This window comes from Henckelia pumila, chromosome 2, assembly GCF_033568475.1.
Source record: "Henckelia pumila isolate YLH828 chromosome 2, ASM3356847v2, whole genome shotgun sequence".
Lineage (NCBI taxonomy): Eukaryota > Viridiplantae > Streptophyta > Magnoliopsida > Lamiales > Gesneriaceae > Henckelia > Henckelia pumila.
Genome location: NC_133121.1, coordinates 104,754,786 through 104,777,142, shown reverse-complemented (window position 1 = coordinate 104,777,142; position 22,357 = coordinate 104,754,786). Strand labels below are relative to the sequence as shown.

At 33.2% G+C, this 22,357-nt stretch overlaps 3 protein-coding genes across 6 annotated transcripts; 2 read left to right on the top strand and 1 right to left on the bottom strand.

Moving 5' to 3' along the window:
• Nucleotides 1–239: 239 nt before the first annotated feature.
• Nucleotides 240–3,530, bottom strand: LOC140884288 (uncharacterized). Its single transcript, XM_073291002.1, has 3 exons — nucleotides 1,305–3,530; nucleotides 1,017–1,208; nucleotides 240–869 (listed from the first exon to the last, which is right to left on the bottom strand). The coding sequence occupies exons 1-3, from the start codon at nucleotides 3,455–3,457 to the stop codon at nucleotides 308–310; spliced, it is 2,907 nt and encodes a 968-aa protein (XP_073147103.1). The 5' UTR covers nucleotides 3,458–3,530; the 3' UTR covers nucleotides 240–307.
• A 2,049-nt stretch (nucleotides 3,531–5,579) lies between these two features.
• On the top strand, nucleotides 5,580–9,585 carry LOC140881390 (hydroxyproline O-galactosyltransferase HPGT1-like). 3 transcript variants are annotated; one of them, XM_073286659.1, is made up of 12 exons: nucleotides 5,580–5,918; nucleotides 6,182–6,245; nucleotides 6,524–6,573; nucleotides 6,667–6,857; nucleotides 7,440–7,503; nucleotides 7,596–7,668; nucleotides 7,894–8,017; nucleotides 8,207–8,294; nucleotides 8,414–8,464; nucleotides 8,768–8,839; nucleotides 8,914–9,026; nucleotides 9,118–9,584. In XM_073286659.1, exons 1-12 carry the CDS (start codon nucleotides 5,842–5,844, stop codon nucleotides 9,138–9,140), a joined length of 990 nt encoding a protein of 329 aa, XP_073142760.1. In that variant the 5' UTR covers nucleotides 5,580–5,841; the 3' UTR covers nucleotides 9,141–9,584. The 3 variants fall into 3 exon arrangements, with proteins under 3 accessions (XP_073142760.1, XP_073142761.1, XP_073142762.1); XM_073286660.1 differs by having other exon boundaries at nucleotides 5,843–5,918; nucleotides 6,674–6,857; nucleotides 9,118–9,585; XM_073286661.1 differs by having other exon boundaries at nucleotides 5,843–5,918; nucleotides 6,677–6,857.
• A 9,492-nt stretch (nucleotides 9,586–19,077) lies between these two features.
• Nucleotides 19,078–21,018, top strand: LOC140880420 (ubiquitin-conjugating enzyme E2-17 kDa-like). Of its 2 annotated transcripts, XM_073284843.1 has the most exons (5): nucleotides 19,078–19,131; nucleotides 19,250–19,326; nucleotides 19,988–20,115; nucleotides 20,284–20,388; nucleotides 20,528–21,018. In XM_073284843.1, exons 2-5 carry the CDS (start codon nucleotides 19,257–19,259, stop codon nucleotides 20,669–20,671), a joined length of 447 nt encoding a protein of 148 aa, XP_073140944.1. In that variant the 5' UTR covers nucleotides 19,078–19,131; nucleotides 19,250–19,256; the 3' UTR covers nucleotides 20,672–21,018. The 2 variants fall into 2 exon arrangements, with proteins under 2 accessions (XP_073140944.1, XP_073140945.1); XM_073284844.1 differs by lacking the exon at nucleotides 19,078–19,131 and having other exon boundaries at nucleotides 19,282–19,414.
• Nucleotides 21,019–22,357: the final 1,339 nt, after the last annotated feature.

Here is a 22,357-nt window from a genome sequence, read left to right as displayed (position 1 = left end):
TTTAAAAATAAAATATTAGTCTCACAAAATTAAAAGTTTCTGCAGTTGCACATGATCCGAAGTTAATAAATACACTACAGTCAACGTACATGCACACAAAGATGTTATTTTTCTCCTTCGTATAAATATATCATCACATAAAACAAAGCAAAAACTACAACAATTTCTTTTTGTTACGTTGTGATCAATATAAAGTACACAAACCAACTTATAACAAACATTATTATTCAGCACAAGGAATGAAATGGCTACACATGCTTAGTGATATAACACAACTGTTCATGAGTTAGAGAGTAAGTACACAACTTCAAGCTGTTGATTTGTCATCGGGACAGATATCTTGAAACAAGGCCTTGGAGACAGAACAAGAGTTTCCAAAGTTTTCTTGTCCGTTGTCTCGTTTGGCGTGGGTAAGCTTATTTCCAGTCAATGGTGTCTCATGCACTACACTATAACCAGGGTCATGCCAATCCTTTCTTTTTGATTTTTTTGGAAGAGAATCTAACTTATCTTTCATTTTCTGTTGCTGCTGCTTTGGTGCCCAAACTCTTTGCAAATCTTGGACACGGCTAGTGAAGGACACGAATCTTCGAGCCCTTTCCCTCTGTTCACGAGCTTTATTAAGCATTTGGAAATGGTTGTTTACACCCTTTTCTTTTTTATTCTCTTCGCAATTTGAGTACTCGTCTTCTGCTGAGACCGATTGGCTAATGCTGTGAGCCTCAGCCTTCTCATGCTTGTCTTTCCACGATTGATTGCTATCCTCGCTGTTGAATAAAAGGCTTGGTGTTTCATCTTCGTCGCCAAATGGCAGGAAATCCATTTTTGTGTATATCTTTCTCACGATGTCTTCAAGCTCTTCTGAGTACCTATACTTAATACTATAGTTGTCAAAATCCATATGATAGTCTCAATGACATGTAAATGCTTGGACCTGGACCCGTTTTGGAATAAATGAAAATCATACTGAGAAAAGGAAGAAAAGATACTTTCTTGGTTTAAATTGAAGTGATTACCTTTCTTTGATAATCCTCTCTACATAATCATATAAGCTAATATGACCATGAATACCTCCTGCCACAAGATATTGAATGATCTCTAATAGAGAACAAATTTGTTTCAGCAACTTTTGTTTTCGAGATTCCTCTATCATCGCAGAATCATCTGATCTCATAATCTCCATTCGAAGAAAAATTTGTAATTCATAACTGTTGCACAGTTAAGGAAACACATAAAAATAAAGCCAAATTGTAACTTTAGATTATCTTAGAATTGGGAATATATAATGACAAAACAAAGGATACTCTCTGACTATATTTTCTGATGAAGAAGGGAGTTGAGATGCTTTCGAGGGCGAATCTTGCTCCTGATGCATCTCTTTCATTTCCTTGGGTTCCCTTAGGAGAAGTTCCATCAATTTGACATCAAAGGCATCACTGCAAGAACCATCCAGAATTTGCCTTTGTGCTTGATCGATAGAATTATTCTCAGTCTCACGCTTTTTATGCAACCAATGAATGGATGATTTGACCACTCGCTGTGCCAGAATCTGCAAGTCTATTCCAGATTCCAGACCCTGCTGGATTCTCTTTGGAAGATTGTTAAAAAATGATTCTGAGGTCTCTGAACTTGAAGTAAGCATAGCCTCTTCCATCGCAGATGGAACGCAGGAGGCAGATAATTCCTCTGTGGACTTGGATCGGTGAGATGTCCTTAAAAAATATGGATCAATCTTACCAATTTGTTTCATCCAGCATTTCATGAACTTCAACTTTTTAGAATTTTCAAACTGTCCGGCAGTGTAAACCTCGAACAAATCCATTTGAGATCCTTCCAATGCTGCCTTGCAGAAGGAATTCCATGTCATCTGCTGATACAGTTGAATTCGTTTCTTTTTCCTCTTTCCAACTGCATGTTTTTCATAATTTCCAGATGTCGAGGACTCAGTTTGGGAACCAAAACAAGGATTTGAGTCAGGCAAGTCTTCAGCACAAGCATCATGGACCCGATCATCTATCTTCAGCAATTTAGATTGACTAATACAATTAGACAAAACATTACCACAGTCCAAGATGGAGAGAATCGCCAAATGAGCTGTGAGAGGCTTTATACTACCTATGCACGTAGACCCATTCCTACACGAGAAGGAGACAACAGCCGAGTAACTATTTATATGGAGAAAGGTTAAAAAAAATTGCCAGGTAGGAATATGACTTCTGTAAGTGACTCTACCCATGTCTTTATGCAGTGATTCAAGAACCCTGTCGGCAAAAAAGTCCCCACTACATTTCTTTCTACTTTTTCCCATCTCTTCAAGGAACTCGGACACAAAAACATGCTCTGAATAGCGTCCAATCTTCTCAAGCTCACAATATTCAAGCACACCCTTGACATATAGCTTTATACTACCATCACCAAACTGACTCAAAAAAGAGTCTTCATCATGGTCTTCACACTGTAAATTCTTGTATTCCAAGTTACCAAATGCAAAATTGTTTTTAATAGCACTAGGCAGACTTTTCAATTTCACAAACTCAAGATCACAGCTTTTGTAGTCTAAAGGCATCCCCTTCATATCCAATATTTCAAGATTCAGCTGTCCACAGCATTTGCTCTTATCCATACCACCAAAGCCCACGAAATCAAATTGTAGCCCAATTTTTGGATAAATCAACCCTAAGGGCAGCAAAGCTGAGCCCAGAACAATACAATTAGTTGAACTAAATCCCCACCCCATTTTCCTGATACAATTCACAAGAATGTGTGATTCGGTCTCGTATTTATGGTCTAAATTCTTATCATTGATGTTTTTAAGCTGCAATTCGTCACTATTAACATCAATCCAACATACATGCAGATCCCTGCTTAAAAAAGCCTCCCTCACAGGACAAAAAATACCACCGAACTTCACCAATAATTCTTCAGAATCATGCAAACTAATAGAATTTAGCAGAAATTTTAACGGAGAAAACAATAGAACCAAATTCGAAGGAATCTTTAAAATTTCGCTAAGCATTGATTTATCTCTACCTACAGAGATCTCGTGCTCATTTTCCCAACCGTAGTCGTGAATGAGCTGAAGCAGCGCGCTTTGAAAATGCACAACAATTGGCCTTCCCGGAGGATTTGGCAGATCAAGAAGGGCGAGAACTGAATTTAGGTTAGTCGACAGGGACGCTAAAGTTTCTAAAGGGAAACTGAAAGAGATCGAGGGAGAGCAGAGGTGGCGAGGAAGCACGTCGGCGGATCTGAGCGGAGGCAGGGATGAGAAGAAGAATTTGTAGGCAAAGAGCGAGGCGGAGAGCGGCGGGAAACGGAGCAAACGAGACGCGGCGGAGTTGACAGCGGCGATGTAGGCCGACGGATTTTGGAAAGTGAGGAGGGGTTGGAGGTCAATGAGGAAAACCAGGCGTTGTGTTTTGGAAAAATCTACTAGTTGTGGCTGATTCACCGCCATTCGTGAAGATCCAGCTGCTACGTCCGGCGGCGACTCGGTGGTTAGGTCGTTGGCGCGGTGGTTGAATGGGGACCCTACGGAGGACAGGCGAATGGAATGCTTTCAAGATTTGGAATTTGAGCGGGAAAATGGAAGTAGGCGGGGAAATTTCGCCTTCTTTAAATATATGTGGTGCTTGCTTTGCTTTGCTTTTTTTTAAAAAAAAATTATTATTTTTTTAATATTATAAAACCGGTTCGTCAAATAGACTTTTTAGAGGTTTTCCTTTGGGTAAAACAATCAATTAACAGAAAGGAGTTTGAGGAATTTGCAATGCGAACCTGGGATATTTGGACTGTGAGGCAACGACTGATACACAACTCTAATCGGAAACTAGTTGCAATCAATGTGGAATGGAGTATAAGGTTGTTGTGTGAATTTTTTCAGGAAGCCAATAACTCTCTTCGTGTTGGAACAGCTACACCAAGTGTATCCAAATACAGATCGACATCGATTGAGAACAAATTAATTTTGAAAATCGACACGGCATATAATGTAAGTTTGAATCATTTTTCGGTAGGAGGTGCTTTATGTAGCTCCTCGGGACAGATCCTTATTGCTTTTGGGAAAAAAATTGCGAAAACTCAATCTTTAGTGTTTCCGAATTGGTTGCAATTAGGGAAGGTGTTGACATGCTAAGAACTTTTAACAATATCATAATATTTCATGTTAGTCATTCAAAAAATATGGTTGCTCATTCTCTTGCAAATTTTGTTGTTTCTTTCCCATCTTCTTTTGTTTGGGAGCCCGAAAATCTTTCTCTTTGGTTGAATAGTCTTGTAATGAAATCTTGAATTTCATTAATAATATTACAAGATTCTTCCTCTAAAAACAAAGGATAACATTTTATAAAAAAACTAAAAATTTGATTATTCAGTAGATGTTCGAATACTTTAATTAATTTTTCAATATATAATTTAATTATTAAGGGGCAAAAAAGTAGGTTGATCATTAAAAAACTTTCCACATTCTTTTTCACTATGTTATTATCTTAAGTCTTAATTATCATTATCTCATTATCCGAAAAAAAGTTATAAATAAATTCAAACTAACAAAAACATATCCGAAAAAAATTTATAAATAAATTCAAACTTACAAAAACATATTTTATGCACGTGTTCGGTATACTAATTCTAGTACTAGTGTGAGTTGTATTAAGTTATCAATTTTAGACGAGGCAAATCCTCGTGGAATATCACGTTCGATGATATAGGAATGGGATTATTATATTAATCCCAAGTCATCTCATGTTTATATACAAAAATAAAAAGTTTCTTAAGCTCAAAACTCTGGCATGCTAATAATTCGATTTAAATATATATATATATTTTTAGTTTTAAATTTCACTATAGATAAACAATCTATCATCGGTGTAAATGGAAGAAAATTGAAAACTACCAATATATCATTTATTTTCTTCCCTTTATCATAATTTAAAAGCAAAATAATTGTTTATTCATAACCACTTTTAATCGGTTAAAACTAAACATATTATTTTTTTATTTATGATAACTCTACATCATGCCCAATTATGTTAATAATCATCTTAGAAATATATCTACTCAATCCTATCTCCGAAAGCAAACGTAATCATACAATCATAGATAATTAAATTATTCACAACTCTCGTCAAACATCCTATAATAGATAAAATAAATAATGCATAGCATGAGAACGTGGGCCTTGTGATATGGGCTTCTCGTGTTGTATGTATTGTCAACCTACAATCCAAAATTGGAATACTTTAGTTTAGGCAGTGTATGAGACAGTTTCAAGAATTTTTTTTTAGTTTTTTTTTTCATAAAATTTGAATTAGAAGTATTCTCAAATATTATCTTAGTTTGGTTAAACTTCAATACCATATGGGGATATCTTTGTCTTTTCAAATAATGAATTGTGAAACTAAGATAAGTTTATCTTTTAGAAATTATGGAAATTGAAAATGATATGGATAAATGAATTATTCTTTAAAAAAAATTCAAATTTGTGATGTTTAATAACATGAAATACATGAATAAAAGTGAACCGGGCCTAAGGTCCAGACTAGGTCATATGTTTTATATGTAACAATACGCATTAAATGTTCATAATAATTTAAAAAGTAACAGCCCCCGGATTCGAATAACACCAGCCAAGCTTCAAGTTTTCCCTTTTCAGTTGCCGTTTTTGGTTTTAATTTTGAGAGAAGATTATCGAGACTCGTTGGGAATTCAGTTGATCGTATTCCGAAATTGTTATTGTTGTCTGAATGGCTATCAATTCATCATTTGGGTGGGTTGAACAAGTAATCGAATCGAAGAATTAAATAATCACCGATCAAGGGATCGAGTGTGCGATTCCGAGGAATGGCGGTTCGATCCCCAATTTCGACTCTGCTGCTTTCCTTTTTTGCAACTATTGCGTCTTTGTACGTTGCTGGCAGGTAAATCAATCCTTACAGTTTTTGTTTTGCGTAGTTTATTAACATATACGTTCATTTCTCTTCCTTTGTTTCTTTTTTTTTTTTTTCAAAAAAAAAAAAAAATTTATGTATTGATTGATTGGTATAATTGTGTCTTTCGGGCGAAGTGATCAGTTGAAATTTTAAATATTTGCAGATTTCTGAGATAGATTTGCTTGATATGAACATGTCAACGCTAGTTTTATTTAATGTTATTGTTATTTTAATTGTGTATTTTTATGCAGATTGTGGCAGGATGCAGAGATTAGGGTTTACTTAGCAAAAGAGCTTGATAGAATAACTGGCCAGGTGGAAAAGTTATTCCTGGAACACTATAGTTTTAATTGACAAGAGTGACAACAAAATGTTATTTGTGATCACAAGGTCTCAAATCGGTGGACATTAATTCTAGATATGTTTCTTGTTGTGTGTTCTTATTTTTACAATCTTCAACTGTATCTATGGTCTCAAAAAAAGAGCTAGAAATTTGCCTGTGAATCTCGCAGTAGTTTTCACCTGTCAAATGTGCACGACCAGGCATGATTTCTATTAATGTGCCAGCTTAAGATCGTTCATTGCATTGTCAGGAAAAAACGGTGATGTCAGTAGATGATTCATGGAGGATCATACAATGCAGGTGGCCTTATCTTCCTCTCTTGTCCGTTGTCACTAGTCCAAAATTTTATGCTTTTGTCATTGTGTACAATTTATCAAAAATCACATCTACTAGGGAACAGCAGAAGAAGTTGATGGGCTTGGAGATGGAACTTGCTGCTGCCAGACAGGAGGGTTTTGTTTCAAAGCATTTGTCTGAGGCGAATAGGACTCCCAAAAAAAGACAAGTTGTGGTTATAGGAATACTTACAGGATTTGGACGCAGGAATAAAAGAGATGCCATACGCCAGGCTTGGATGGGAACTGGTAATTTGCACGTATCATGCTCTTTTATTCTGCTTTCTTGATAATTGAGTTTAATCCAAATCGAAGTTGCATCTCACCTGTGAAAGAGTTTGATGTCTCCTACCTTTTCCCTGTTTTGATTTTCTTTATCCTGTTTATGCTCTATGAATAGTTTTTATTTTTTAGGTACCGTTTGGTAGGCAATGTTATTAATCTATGTATAACTTATATCATCCAATCTCGCGTTCTTTTTCGTCATACTATTCATTCATCTATTATTATTAATTTTACATCAATCAAATCATTAATAATTTATCTTACATCAATGAAATCATTGAATTTAAATTACTATATTACCACTTATAAATAATATTATTTATATTTTATTTATTGTTAAAAAAACAAAATGATAATTTATCATTTTTATATAAAATTTAATCAATCAAAGCAAATAACCTATAATCTATCAATCAAATCTAATACTATATTAAAATCATTTCTTATTTATTTTTTATTGCATTATATAAACTATAGTGTATGCACTAGTTTTCTGTTACAAGTGTTACTGTGTTTCTGTTACATTGTTTACATATGTGTATATAGGTACATCTTTGAAAAAGATGGAGGATCAAAAGGGTGTCATTGTTCGATTTGTCATCGGCAGAAGGTATGCTTTTCTGCTCCGACCTTCTTTCAGCATTTGTATATGCACAAGATTGGTGTTGCACTCATTTGGATTTGACTAATGTTAATTCTCAGTTCCAATCGAGGAGACAGCTTGGACAGGAGTATCGATAATGAAAACAAGCACACTAATGATATTTTTATCCTTGTATGTCAGTTTGCTCCATTTATTTCCTCAGGTTTTTTTTTCTTGCCTCATCATTTTTTCAATATGGTTAGCCAAGATGGAAATCGAATGAGTGCAAGATTATTATAATGCTATTTTTATATGAATTCAATATACATGTTGCATTCATGCTGCAAATTTTTATGACAGTTGGTATAAGCTCGGACTAACACTCTTTGGTAACTTATGTTTCAAACTTTCAATTAGGAAAACCATGTAGAGGCACCTGAAGAATTACCAAACAAGACAAAATTATTTTTCGCGCATGCTGCAGAAAGTTGGGATGCTAGCTTTTATGCAAAAGTCAATGATGATGTGTATGTGAATGTTGGTAAGTGCAGATTCCAATCCTTTTTTTTTCCACTGCGAATTTCTATGTTTATGAATAAAACAGTAGTTACATCGAAGTTTCTTCTACAAATTCCATGCCTTTTCTTTATGAATGAATCTAAAGACTGGTAGTAAATCTATATAAGCATTTTCTAGAGGTCACAGAATGCTTTATTTACCTTTTCCGCAGATGCCCTGGGGCATATCCTTACCTCGCATCTTGACAAGCCTCGTGTATATATTGGGTGTATGAAATCTGGAGAAGTTTTCAATGAACGGTAAGTGTGACAAAACTTTGACTCAGTAGCGACTTATTTTGAAAGTTAGCAGTTGATGTCTTGATATTATCCGATATGAACTGAGTGTTGTACAAATTTTCTTTGCAATAACCGTGCAGGGGCCACAAATGGTTTGAACCAGACTGGTGGAAATTTGGAGATGGAAAAACGTCAGTATTTGGTTTAAGAATCTTCTATCTAGTTTACCATTATGAAAATTACTTGCCCAACATAAATTTCTCTTTTTATGGCACAAAAAGGATAATAATGCTAAGTTAAAAAAAAAAAAGGATAGTAATGCTGTTATACTTACTCTCACCCCTTGACAGAAAGAGAGTCCCATGTCAATCCCTACGATGTGAATGCAATGATCGTTTATTTATTCAGAAAGTAGCTATTTAAAAATACTTCTCATGCTAGTCTCCAATTAAAACATGTACTCTTACCTTAACAAATTATTTTTACATGAACAGTTACTTCCGCCATGCCTCAGGTGAGATGTTTGTGATATCTCAGGCTTTGGCCAGGTTCATTTCAATCAACAGGTAATTGTCATGGCAGGAGCGTTGATTTCGCCTGTTGATAGGTGAGATTTGACATTTTCCCCGCTTAATGTCAGGTCGATTCTTCGTTCATATGCCCATGATGATGTAAGTGTTGGTTCCTGGTTTATCGGCGTTGATGTCCTGCATATTGACGAGAAGAAATTCTGCTGCTCAGCTTGGTCCACAGGTCTCTCACTGGAAACTAAATTGATGTTATAAGATATCTGAAATTTTTCTCCTCACGATCTCTAACTCGAAAAATGTCGTATGATTTTCAGGTTCGATATGTTCTGGTGTATGATGCTTTGCTGTTGAAATTTCCACCAACTGTTCAATATGATAGGGGCCAGGATAGTGGAAACACTGAAAAAATAGAGCTTTTTAATATGCTGTTCCTAATTTAGAGATTATTAGACTTGGAGTGGAAGAAACAAGGTCTGGGTCATTTTTTTACTCAATTTATTCATTTTTTAATACATTGGGGTAAATGAAAATTTTGTGCAAATGGTATGTCTTTCTTGTTTAGTTGTTTTCCTCCCTCATTAGCCATAACTATGAGATCTAGGGGTGCGGGGTGATTCGATCTTACAGATGGGTAATACCAAATACCTGAGTCGTTCACATGCAGTGGGTGTATTTTTACAGATGGGTAATACCTGAGCCATTCACCTTATACCCAACAATATGTTGGATTTTGTTTTTTGACGCAAAGACTGTAACTTTATTTAGAAATACTAGCAACCGTGGCACACACATTGCGTTTATTTTATGTATGGTAGAGTGCAAATAACCAAAATCACTGAATGAATTTGTACTGAAAAGGTGGAGAATAACAGTTTGTGGTTTGAAGTCTCATTTTGTCACCTACGTTCCGCAAAGTATTTGATTATACATATTAAATATTCAATTGGGGTGATTATTCATAAATGCTCAATTGGGGTTAAATATTTAAATATTGTAATCAATATTTGTTAGTCGATTATACATATTAAATGTTCAATTGCTATCGATATCACAATCAATATTAAAACATAGAATTCAATAAATTTGTTAGTTGATTATCACCCCAATTGAACATTTATGAAGAAAATATTTCGTCTTATAATTAGAGACATAGTTTTTTTTTTGGCAAAGATTTAATAAAATTTATGGGTACAACATCATTTTTAATAATGAAATTTATTCGAGTACATCAAAGTTTCTAAAGAAAAGTGAAGACAATATCTTCCAAATGAAAATTAAAATCCACCAATAAAAGGCTAATTGAATCATATTCCGAATATACACCATCTCTGTCCATGTAAACAACAATTTTGGAGGTTTAGTAGGTTGAAAAATAACAAAACAACCAACACTTATCAATATTATTATAAGTAATTTGGAAACCAAAATACTAAACAAAGACCAAATATTAACCTATGTTTAAAATATTTGTGTGAAATCTTTTAGGAATGCAAAACTGATAGTTTCATATATGGAGGCTTTGAACATGGATGGGAGAAAACCAAAGAGTAAGGAGATTTTTTTGATAATTTTGAAAGCGAAGATGAATTATTGGTCTTCTTCGAATTCACAATATCATTATTCTGATAAGTATATTTTTTTGATAATTTTAAAAGCGAAGATAAATTATTGGTCTATTTCGAATTCACAATACCATTATTCTGATAAGGAGATTTTCTTGATAATTTTAAAAGTGAAGATGAATTATTGGTCTTTTTCGAATTCACAATACCATTATTCTGATATTGCACCTCATACCATTAGGAAACTCTGATCTTTCTCCAGTAAATGCTCTCAAACTCCTGAGTTGTTTCACACAATTCCATCTTAAAATTTACAAGAAAAAAAATCAATTATATGACACCAAATCTCATAAAAAACTCAACCATATCATTTTCGAAAATGAATAAAAAACATGAAAATAAATCTCCAACATTCAATATCTTACCACCACTTAGTTAATTCACTTGATTTTCAACCATCCCCGACGAAAATGAATGCGGAAATATGCAAAATGTGATGACACTGCTGCACAAATGCATTCCCAACTTATCTCCAACAGAAATTTAATCGAGTTATTACAAATAAGTTAAATCATATTAAAATATCAAAACCACAAAAGGAACGAAAGAAATCAAAAAAGTAACAGAACATACAACTTGAGCAGAAATTGGTGTTTGTGTAACTGTTGCTGTCTCCATGGCCATCACCAAGTCAATTAACTATGTAGCAAAACATACAACTAACAAAATAAAGCCAAATAAAAAAAAAAAAACACCGTAACTTCACGGATTAAAACTTATAGTCTGAAACACAATACAAATCATGTTAAATGAATGTCAGGATCATCGAATCGTGCCATAAATGTACGCCAATATGCAAACACTAAAGATTAAAAAATAAAATATGCTCTTTTTCTTAACGATTCTGATTATGGGTGCTCCTCTTTTTCAGTTTTTGTTAGGCACTGCACTTGCGGGCTGTAGTTTAAAAAAAACCAAACAACATAACAAAATTGATGGAGAGAAGTTAACACTAAGATAAATTATAAAATTTATTATTGGTCAATGTTTCTTCGTTGATATACATTTGTTCCATCCAATCTTGCAGAAACTTCAACAATATTAATTTTCCACCAAAACCTCGAATTAATCATATATCCTTCTAAGTTTTCTACATTTTTCATTTTTCAACAATATCATTTATTGTTGAATTAAAATTTTCTAAACACTTCTCCATAGTTTTGAAAGAGTGGTTATTGAAATTAAATATGTAAACACGAATTTCGGCAGGAGAATTTAAAGCAGATACAACATTTGAAAGATGATGAATTCCCTAATCAACGAATAAAAGAAAATCGAAACTCGTAGAAAATCGTAACCTGTGTGGAAATCTGCAGGCACAAATATTTGAAGATTAACAACATAATATGGGTACGTAGTAGAAAAATGGTTTCAACTTCTCCCGTTATGCGCACGTAATTTTAAATAATCTTTATTTTTACAGTTGATGGATGCGTGAATTTGTGAGAGAGGAAAAGGCTAGGTTTTAAGTTATGGAGGAAACTGCTAATTAATAATATAGTAAAAGATAGTAAAATATAAGTCGTTACAAGATTTACAAACCAAAAATGAAAATTTTCATGCACCCAACAAAAAGTTTTAGGAGAATAACAAACAAATTTAGTTATAGAGTCACTCACTCGTTGGTATGTCTCCTAACATGGAAAAGTGATATAATATGCTTGGTTTCGTATAATAGTATTAAACGTTGTGTATTATTTATATAAAATAGATTGATGAAAAATGTATTTGAAAGTAAATGTCTAATTTAATAAAAGGAAATATGAAATAAATATTGAACGTATTGATAACATTTTTACATGCGCGTCGATCTAACAATATGGGAAAAAACATGGTACTCAATGTTCGGCATCGGCTCTGGCGGATGCTGCAATCTTGGTTTTTTTTTTCTTTATCTATTCCTATCTATATGATGTACTAAAATTGAGAGGAGGGTTTGTACGTTGATATGGCCCTCTCATTTTAAATCCTTCAATATTCTTTTTTTTAAAAAAGTCCAAAATGTCATGTACTTTTGTGTTCTTTAATTTTTCTCAATTTATAAAAACATCACCCATCTTTGTAAAATTCTAATTTTTTGTATTTTTTTTTAATGTCATCATTTAAATTTTTGGGTTTTCGTTAAAAAAACAGACTGCGCAAACTTACAACCGTACATCAAATTACTAGTATATATAACGACCAACGAGTGAGAGCTTAATAAATTTTTTTCACGTTCCTCGGATACTCTTCTAACTTCCCATTATTCAATGTCTACATTTTAAAACAAAAACAAAAACAAAAACAAAAACAAAAAAACAAACAGACAGACACTAAGCCTTAAGATAGTTATCTTCCTACACCCTCAACATCTTCGCATTTCTTAAAAAAAAAAAAAGAAAGAAAAGAAAAAACAACCCAATTCTGTGGATCTATACTCCAATTCCCACAAACTCAACATTTTCACACAAGTAATATCCACATTTAGATCGGTTAATCACCTAATCTATTAGTGGGTTTTCAAATTATAAAAAATATAACTATACCCTGAAAATGTAAGCATTAAAATTTGGATTAAATTATATTTTTATTTGATAAAAAGTGCATAAAAATTGATTTTCGAACAAAATTAATTTTAAAAAATAAAATATTTTAAGCACATATTGTATGTGTATTTTTTTTAGAGTACAAATACAATATTGATCAGATTATAATGATATGAAATAATTGTCCGCAGACGGGACTTGAGTGAACTCGAAACATGCTTATCATGAACAGAAGAATTAAAAAAAAAATCTTCTAAATCTATCTAAATAAATTAAAAAACTACCCTCAACCAACGGGAATCGAACCTGAGACCAAGTTGATCGCCAAACTTTTAATCAATCAGGTCAACGATTGATTATCTTGTTCCTCTTGATCGCACTAAAAACCAAAAAAAATATTTTTCGTTGAGTTTGAAAATCGTGCGGCACAAAAATTCCTACACTAGGAATCAAGGTGGCCGGAATTTTGGCTTGCCGATGGAGTGATTTTTTTTTATAAACGTGTTTAAGATTTAAAGCTCAACTAGGACTCATGATATGATGCATTGACGATTATCCTATTCCTACAAATAATATTTTAAATTTTGATTGACTTCTTACAATTGATCTAAGTGTTGTGAAAAAATAAAAATTTATGGTAATAAGTAAATACTCCAAAAACTTAAAATATATCAAACTCTACACTTTATAATATTTTTCTCTCAACTCAATTGTATTTTTCATCACAAATGAAAACCTATTTATAGATCCACATTTGAGATTAGTCCAAAAATAAATACATCATCATCTACATCATCACACACTAATTTTCCACATTTTACAACTCAATATTCAACATTCAACATTCAATATTCAACATAATAATAATATATTTTTCAACACTCCCCCTTGTGATGATGATCGTGATATGATGACTGTCTTTATTACGTGTTTTATACTGCCTCGTTAAAAACTTTACTAGGAAAAATCCAGTGGGATAAAAACCATAGTAAGGGAAAAAGAGTGCAGCCACGTAAACTCTCCCTCATGTTAACATGAATGATTCTTCACATATTCCGCAGATTGCGCATTCCAATGTTGTATATATGCTTTCTGAATATCGTCGTGAAAAGTGCCTTTGTGAAGAGATCTGATGAGTTCTCACTTGATTGAATATAACAGATATCAATATCTTTATTCTTCTCAAGCTCTTTAGTGTAGGCAAAGAACTTTGGGGGTATATGTTTTGTTCTGTCACTTTTGATGTATCCTTCTTTCATTTGAGCAATACATGCAGCATTGTCTTCATACAACGTCACAGGATTCTTGTCTACTGATAATCCACAAGAAGTTTGGATATGTTGTGTCATTGATTTTAGCCAAATACATTCACTGCTTGCTTCATGTAGCGCAATAATATCAACGTGATTTGATGAAGTTGTTACGAGTGTTTGTTTCTGTGAACGCCAAGAAATTGCGGTGCCTCCACGAGTAAATACATATCTGGTTTGGGAACGTGCCTTATGTGGATCAGATAAATATCCAGCATCTGCATAACCAATGATACTTTGATTGGTGTCTTTTGAGTACAAAAGTCTCAAATCTGTCGTTCCTCGTAGATAACGAAATATATGTTTAATTCCGTTCCAGTGTCTCTTTGTTGGATATGAACTGAATCTTGCCAATAAATTTACAGCAAAAGATATATCAGGTCTAGTGCAATTTGAAAGATACATAAGGGCACCAATGGCACTTAGATATGGTATTTCTGGACCAAGAATAACTTCATCATCCTCACATGAACGGAATGGATCCTTTTCTATGTTTAATGATCTTACAACCATTGAGTACTTAATGGATTTGATTTATCCATATTAAAACGTTTAAGGATCTTTTCTGTATAATTTGCCCGGTGAACAAAAATTCCACATTTTTTTTGTTCGATTTGCAAACCCAGACAGTACTTGGTTTTTCCAAGATCCTTCATTTCAAATTCTTCTTTCAAGTACATCATAACTTCTTGAATTTCTTTATTCGTTCCAATGATGTTTAAATCATCAACATATACAGCAATGATTACACATCCGGATGTTGTTTTCTTGATGAAAACACAAGGGCATATTGGATCATTTACATATCCCTTTTTCATCAAGTGATCACTTAGCCGATTATACCACATTCGGCCTGATTGCTTCAACCCATATAATGATCTTTACAATTTTACAGAATAAAATTCTCTGGGTTTTGAATTTTGTGCTTCAGGCATCTTAAATCCTTCAGGGATTTTCATGTATATATCACTATCAAGTGATCCGTATAAGTAAGCTGTAACAACATCCATAAGACACATTTCCAAATTTTCAGACACTGCCAAACTAATCAAATATCGAAACGTAATTGCATCCATAACAGGAGAATACGTTTATTCATAGTCAATTCCAGGCCTTTGAGAAAAACCTTGTGCAACAAGTCTAGCTTTATATCTGACTATTTCATTTTTCTCATTTCGCTTTCGAATAAAAACCCATTTGTATCCAACAGGTTTTACACCTTCAGGTGTGAGGACTATAGGTCCAAAAATATTACGTTTATTCAGCGAATCCAATTCAACCTGGATGGCATCTTTTCATTAGGCCCAATCATGACGAGTTTTACATTCACCAAAAGATTTTGGTTCATGATCTTCATTTTCATTTATGATGTCACAAGCCACATTATAAGAAAATATCTCATCAATATCTTCTATGTCTTTTCGGTTCCATATTTTTTCAGTATTAATATAATTGATAGAGATTTCACGATTCTCGTCAGTTTGTGGTTCTGACAGAACATTTTCATCATCAGGTATTTCTTCTGGAACACCATTTTATATTTTATGATCATCGAGCTTCTCTATGCCTTTTCTTTTCCGAGGATTTTTATCCTTGGAACCGACTGACCTTCCACGCTTCAGGCGTTTAATGACATCATGAGTGTCTTCAATCTGTTTATTTGGAATTTCAATTCGAGCTGGGGCATTTACAACATGTATATATGATTTTGTCACCCCTTTTGTGTCTGCAAATGCATCTGGCATTTGATTTGCTATTCTTTGCAAATGTACAATTTGCTGTACATCTTTTTCACATTGTTTGGTCCTTGGATCCAAATGTAACAATGATGGTACATACCATGTGATTTCTTTTTCGATGTGTTTCTTTTCTCCCCCTAACACTGGGAATATTTCTTCATTAAAATGACAATCAGCAAAGCGTGCTGTAAACACATCGCCTGTCTGAGGCTCAAGATATCGAATGATTGATGGACTATCATAACCGATATAAATATCGATTTTTCTTTGAGGACCCATTTTTGATCGTTGAGGTGGTGCAATAGGCACATACACCATACATCCAAAAATTCTTAGATGAGAGATATTTGGTTCTTTACCAAATGCAAGTTGCAATGGAGAGAATTTATGACATGCACTTGGTCTGATGCGAATTAATGCCGCAGCATGTAAAATTGCATGTCCCCATATAGAAATAGAGAGTTTTGTTTTCATAATCATTGGTCTAGCAATCAGTTGTAGACGTTTAATCAATGATTCAGCTAATCCATTTTACGTATGAACTAATTCTGATTCAATTGTGACAACAGCCGATAAGCAAGCAGCTTGTATTCGTATATATAATAAGAAGAATGCGGTGCTTCCTGCTTTCAGCTACAGGATGTTCAACAGTGATTCCCATTGACATACAATAATCATTGAAAGTCTGGGATGTAAATTCTCCAGCATTATCAAGTCTTATTTTCTTGATTGTATAATCGGGAAATTGATTTCGCAATTTTATTATTTGAGCCATCAATCTTGCAAATGCCACATTCTGAGTTGACAATAAGCATACATGTGACCATCTGCTAGAGGCATCGATCAATACCATAAAGTATCGAAATGGTCCACATGGTGGATGAATTGGTCCACAAATATCACCCTGAATACGTTCAAGAAATATGGGTGATTCAGTTTGGATTTTAGCTGGTGATGGTCTTATAATAAGTTTTCCAAGTGAACATGCTTTACATTGAAACTTATTATTCTGAAAGATCTTCTGGTCTTTCAGTGGATGACCATGTGTATTTTCATTAATTCTTCGCATCATTGTTGAACCAGGATGTCCCAATCGATCATGCCAATTTGTTAATATTGATGAATTATCCATCACCATATTTGATTCAATTGGACTTATATGTGTATAATGCAATCCAGTAGGAAGCATTGGTAGTTTCTCAACTACAAATTTCTTTCCCGACTTATATGTGGTAAGACACATATATTTCTGATTTCTATCAGTCATTGTCTCAGTATCATACCCATGAGAATATATGTCATTAAAACTCAACAAATTTCTTTTCGATCGTGGTGAATATAAAGCATCATTTATCAAAAAATTTGTACCATTAGGTAACAAAAATTTCGCTTTACCAAAACCTTCAATCAAGTCTACAGGACCTGATATTGTATTCACCATTGTTTTTGTTGGTTTTAGTTCCAAGAAATATCTTTTATCTCGCAGAATAGTGTGCATTGTACCACTATCCGGTATGCAAATTTTCATGATATTATTTCCATGTTTGCTCATAGCATTTTCCATATCAAATTGTTGAATATTTTTGACTTCTTCTTGTATTTTGGAGCGTCGGAAACTATAGAGAACCTTCGAGCGATCGTGCTGATAACGTGTTGTGAAAAAGTAAAAATTTACGGTAAAAAGTAAATACTCCAAAAACTTAAAATATATCAAACTCTACACTTTATAATATTTTTCTCTCAACTCAATTGTATTTTTCATCACAAATTAAGACTTATTTATAGATGCACATTTGAGATTAGTCCAAAAATAAATACATCATCATCTACATCATCACACACTAATTTTTCACATTTTACAACTCAATATTCAACATTCAACATTCAATATTCAATATAATAATAATAATAATAATAATAATATATTTTTCAACACTAAGGACCCCAATTTTATTTTATTTTATTTTTTTTGAAAGATAAGGACCTCAATTTTAATTATTGGGCTAAAACATCATTTAAGAATCTCAACTTTAATTATTGGGCTAAGACATCATCGGCGTTGTAAATGCATTGTTAGGCCATCTCCAACCACAAACATCATTTTGGTGCAAGTTTTGCACTAAAATAGTGTAATTTTTGCACCAAACAATACATCCATCTCCAACCCATTTACATCAAATCTTACACCAAAAAGAATATTCTCGGAATATTCTCTTTATTTTACATATATTATTCTAATTTGCTATTTGTCACCCAATTTACATTTTTATTTTAATTATTTAGTATTTATTTAAATAAATATTAAATTTAATTAATAATTAAATATTTATTGATAAAATTAATGAATTATTATATTAAATATTTTTGTTCTAATATTTAATTTTTAAAACAATAAATTAAATATTAATTATTTTTCAAGAAAATAAAATTTAATAATTAAAAATTAATAAAAAAACAAAGTGGGCTGCGCCAAATTTGGTGCAGCCCATTTTCCTGCGTCCATATTTGGCGCAGGATTAGTGGGGGCGCTATTTTGGTGCCGTTGGACTTCAATTCTGCAGGTACAGCGTTGGAGATGCTCTTACAAATAAAGATAAATCAGGCTAGGCTACAATGGTCTCGGGTTAGTGGGGGATTGGAACAAATAATGGATTTTTAGAGTGAGTTTTTATTCTAAATTTATTTTTTTTAAGGATAGATTGAGTTTTTGAAATGCAACAAAATATCATTTTGAATGGATAAGAAAATATTATTTTTATTATTGTTGTTAATTTTTTATATATATCGTTAATTTCCATATTTTTGTGTTATTATTATTTATTGTTATCCATATTATTATTAATAGTATTTTTATAAATTAAAGTTTTAAATATTGTATTAATAATTTAAAATTATAATTTAAATTAAAAAAATTAAAAAATTACCGGATCTTCCGGCCCCTCCCATTTCAAAAGGGAGTCATTTAAAGAAAATCCCTCAAAAAAGTGTTCTTCAAAAAAAATTTACTTAATTAATTGCTTAATTAAATATTCATCGATATTTAACATTCAATCCACACACTTCAAATATCGTCTGCAACTTTCTCTTCCATTCCCCTCAGCAAAGTACCAAGCACCAGGATCCAATTTTCAGGTACGCTATCAAAACGCTTTCTCAATTGTGTAATTTTTGGTGAGCCAAGTTTTTTTTTTAATGAATTAGTAGTTTGATTTTTTTTAATTTTTTTTTTGGGTTTATTTGATTTGATAGGAGTCGCCATGGCCTCGAAGCGGATCCTGAAGGAGCTCAAGGATCTTCAGAAGGATCCTCCTACCTCTTGTAGTGCTGGTATTTCGCTATTATTGCAAAATAATTTTTGGAGCCGAAGAAAGATGTCTAATTTTGGTTTGTTTTCTGTATATGGGTTTTCCAAAAGGTTTGTATTTTTTTATATCAAAAAATAAAGATTTGTCTCCTGTGCTTGTGCAAAAGCGTACACCTTTGTGGGCATTTGATTTTAAGTTCCGTGCAATAAATTTCGTTCGTTGCTGATTTTGCTAAATGTTTGTGATCTCTCCTGTGGAATTTTGGAGAAGTATTTTCATGTAGTAAGATGAAGCATGAAAAGGATTGGAAATTCTGAGAGGAGTTTCTAGCTCAATTCAGAAAGCAGCAAACAGAAAATTCTGATGTAGATTTGATTTTTGAGTTAATTCTGAGCCACTTAAGAGCAATATGCAAAGATACTTTTCTGAATGTAAGGTATTTTCATAGCTGCACTATTGAGACACTTGACTTTCATGGGTACCCTTGGGATCAAGTGCTTTCTTGTTTTTTGGAAATCCGTTCTGGAAGTGAAATAGGTCTGAGTTTGGTTCTTCATCCATTTATGAAATTTGCTAACTCTAGGTTTCTTCGTCTCTATTAGTTTGTTCATGAGCATACTGTAACTGGTCAAGGAAGGAAAGACCGTCGGCCTAGTTTTTCACTTGCTCTGTGTTTAAAATAGGTCCTGTTGCTGAGGATATGTTTCACTGGCAAGCTACGATCATGGGTCCCCCAGATAGTCCGTATGCCGGCGGAGTTTTCCTAGTTACCATTCATTTTCCTCCCGACTACCCTTTCAAACCTCCTAAGGTGTGTTGTATATAGCAACTCAGCTAGTCATCTTTCCTATGTTCGGTTTTCTTTAGTTGTTCTTTAAAAACATCGCCGCCTTTATAGTTGTGTATTTTGATGATTTAATCTTACACCAGTTTGGAAAATTCATGTTTCTTGCGCATTCATCTTTATATCATTTTGCAGGTTGCTTTCAGGACGAAAGTTTTCCACCCGAATATAAACAGCAATGGAAGCATTTGCCTCGACATATTGAAGGATCAATGGAGCCCTGCTCTAACTATTTCCAAGGTTCATTTGCCACACTCAAATTCTATTCAATCAACTTTTTTTCCAGGACAATCAATGACTGAATTGAGCCTATTATTTCATTTGCTTGTACTTTATTTAGTTGCTGGAGAATTCAAATCGTATTTGTTGCCAATTTCAGGTGTTGCTTTCCATCTGTTCTTTGTTGACTGACCCAAACCCCGATGATCCTCTGGTTCCTGAGATTGCCCATATGTACAAAATAGACAGGAGCAAGTATGAGACAACTGCTAGGAGCTGGACTCAGAAGTACGCTATGGGATGACCACGCCATGAATGGTATGGATGGCCTCGAGTTTCAATCTATATTGGGAATCCCAAGTTTGAACGAATTAGAGGTCCAAGATGTGCTCCAAGGAACGTAAAGAAGCCGTCGCTGCTTCGAAATCATTAGTATGGGTTGTCAAACTTCAAATGTTTCCCTGCAATTTATATAAATTATGTTTTTGGTGTCTCGAGCTTGTTGGGTGTCTACTTAAATTGTGTTTCATTCCTTGTATTTCTATCCCATACCAATCAGTAAGAAGGGGAGTATTTTGAGTGATGAAAAAATTTCTATTGTTAAAACTTACATATAATCAAACAATACACATAAAATGTGAATAATCTTTTTATTTGAGTAGAACGACAATCCATGATCGATGTTAGCCTGTGTCTGTCACTAGGAGCAGATGCAAAAAAATTGTTGAGGGATGTCGGAGAGTCACATATTACAAGTCTCAAGTAGGAGCGAATTAAAAAAAAAAATTATGGATAATTATATGTGTGTATAACATCCATAACAAATGATAGTGGATCAAGAACTTAATAATAATCAAGTTTACACTTTAAAAATCTTAAATGTATGTTTTCATATCAAAATTTAACAGAGAACAGCTGCCCTCTTGCCCAATGGCGGAGCCAGGATTTTAACTCCGCCCGGGCTAGATTTTTTTTGCGAAAAACTCAAAAACTATAGAAGTTAAAACTTAGATTTTTGCAAAAAAAAAAAAAAACTTTAGAATTTGCTAAAAAAATCCCAAAAAAAATTGTTATCAAAATTAACCACAAAAAATTAAATATTTATCAATGTATATGTAAATTCCATCATTTTTTTTTGGAATGGTTTTGAAAAGTAAAATGTGGGCTATTTGATTTTTTTAATTGGATCACTCGAGCTAATATAATATTAGCCCAAAAATACTACTTAATTTGCTTTTAAAAAATAATTAAACAACATTAAAAAAATTTAAAAAATTGGGCCACCGGGGCTGAAGCCCGGGTGGCTAAACACCTCCCTCCGCCCTAGCTCTTGCCTCTATGAAAAAAAAGGCAAAATGGTAACTAGAAATTTGAAACACAAAAACTCACGTGCGATGATTTCATGGGTCAAATTTATGAGTCTCTTATTGATTCAAAGCATTAAAAAATTATTATTTTTAAAACATAACTATTACTTTCTATTGTAAAGTGTGTCAAGCCGATCCGTCTCAAATATATAAATTATTGAAATCATCTCACTAAAGAATTACTCAATTTGAAATGCCCACCAATAATTATATAACTCATTTCTACGGAAGGATCATCTTAGTTTAGTCCTACATGAAGAAAGAAAAGTTCATAAGGTCTCGGAATACTCGAGATTTCGGTAGAAGTAAGTTGAATCATCTAAGTTGTTATGAAATGTCTTGAACATCCTAAAATCGTGTTGCAGGTTCCGTACGTAATATTCTAGTTGTGATTAGTAGTGTCTAATACTAGATTGATATGGAAACATGGACATCTAGAATCTTTTTGATTGTACATGGAAGACAATAGATTAAAACACTCTAGAATATTCTCACTTGTACGTAAATATTAGAATATTCTCAAAGTTTAAGTGATTAATATAAATAAGCTAGCATTATTGATTTGTAAAACAACACGAGTTTCCAAAGTTAGAGTGACAATATATATTATCTCGAAATGAGTA

Bases quoted from the DNA above. Each gene is read 5' to 3' on its own strand.
- LOC140884288 (XM_073291002.1), bottom strand. From the start codon at position 3,457: ATGGCGGTGAATCAGCCACAACTAGTAGATTTTTCCAAAACACAACGC. The intron at 1,209-1,304 runs GTATCCTTTGTT...ACTGTGCAACAG, and splicing joins TCAGAAAATATAGTCAGAGA to TTATGAATTACAAATTTTTC. The intron at 870-1,016 runs GTAATCACTTCA...TATTAAGTATAG, and splicing joins GAGAGGATTATCAAAGAAAG to GTACTCAGAAGAGCTTGAAG.
- LOC140881390 (XM_073286659.1), top strand. From the start codon at position 5,842: ATGGCGGTTCGATCCCCAATTTCGACTCTGCTGCTTTCCTTTTTTGCA. The intron at 5,919-6,181 runs GTAAATCAATCC...ATTTTTATGCAG, and splicing joins TCTTTGTACGTTGCTGGCAG to ATTGTGGCAGGATGCAGAGA. The intron at 7,669-7,893 runs GTATGTCAGTTT...ACTTTCAATTAG, and splicing joins CTAATGATATTTTTATCCTT to GAAAACCATGTAGAGGCACC.
- LOC140880420 (XM_073284843.1), top strand. From the start codon at position 19,257: ATGGCCTCGAAGCGGATCCTGAAGGAGCTCAAGGATCTTCAGAAGGAT. The intron at 20,116-20,283 runs GTGTGTTGTATA...ATCATTTTGCAG, and splicing joins ACCCTTTCAAACCTCCTAAG to GTTGCTTTCAGGACGAAAGT. The intron at 20,389-20,527 runs GTTCATTTGCCA...TGCCAATTTCAG, and splicing joins CTGCTCTAACTATTTCCAAG to GTGTTGCTTTCCATCTGTTC.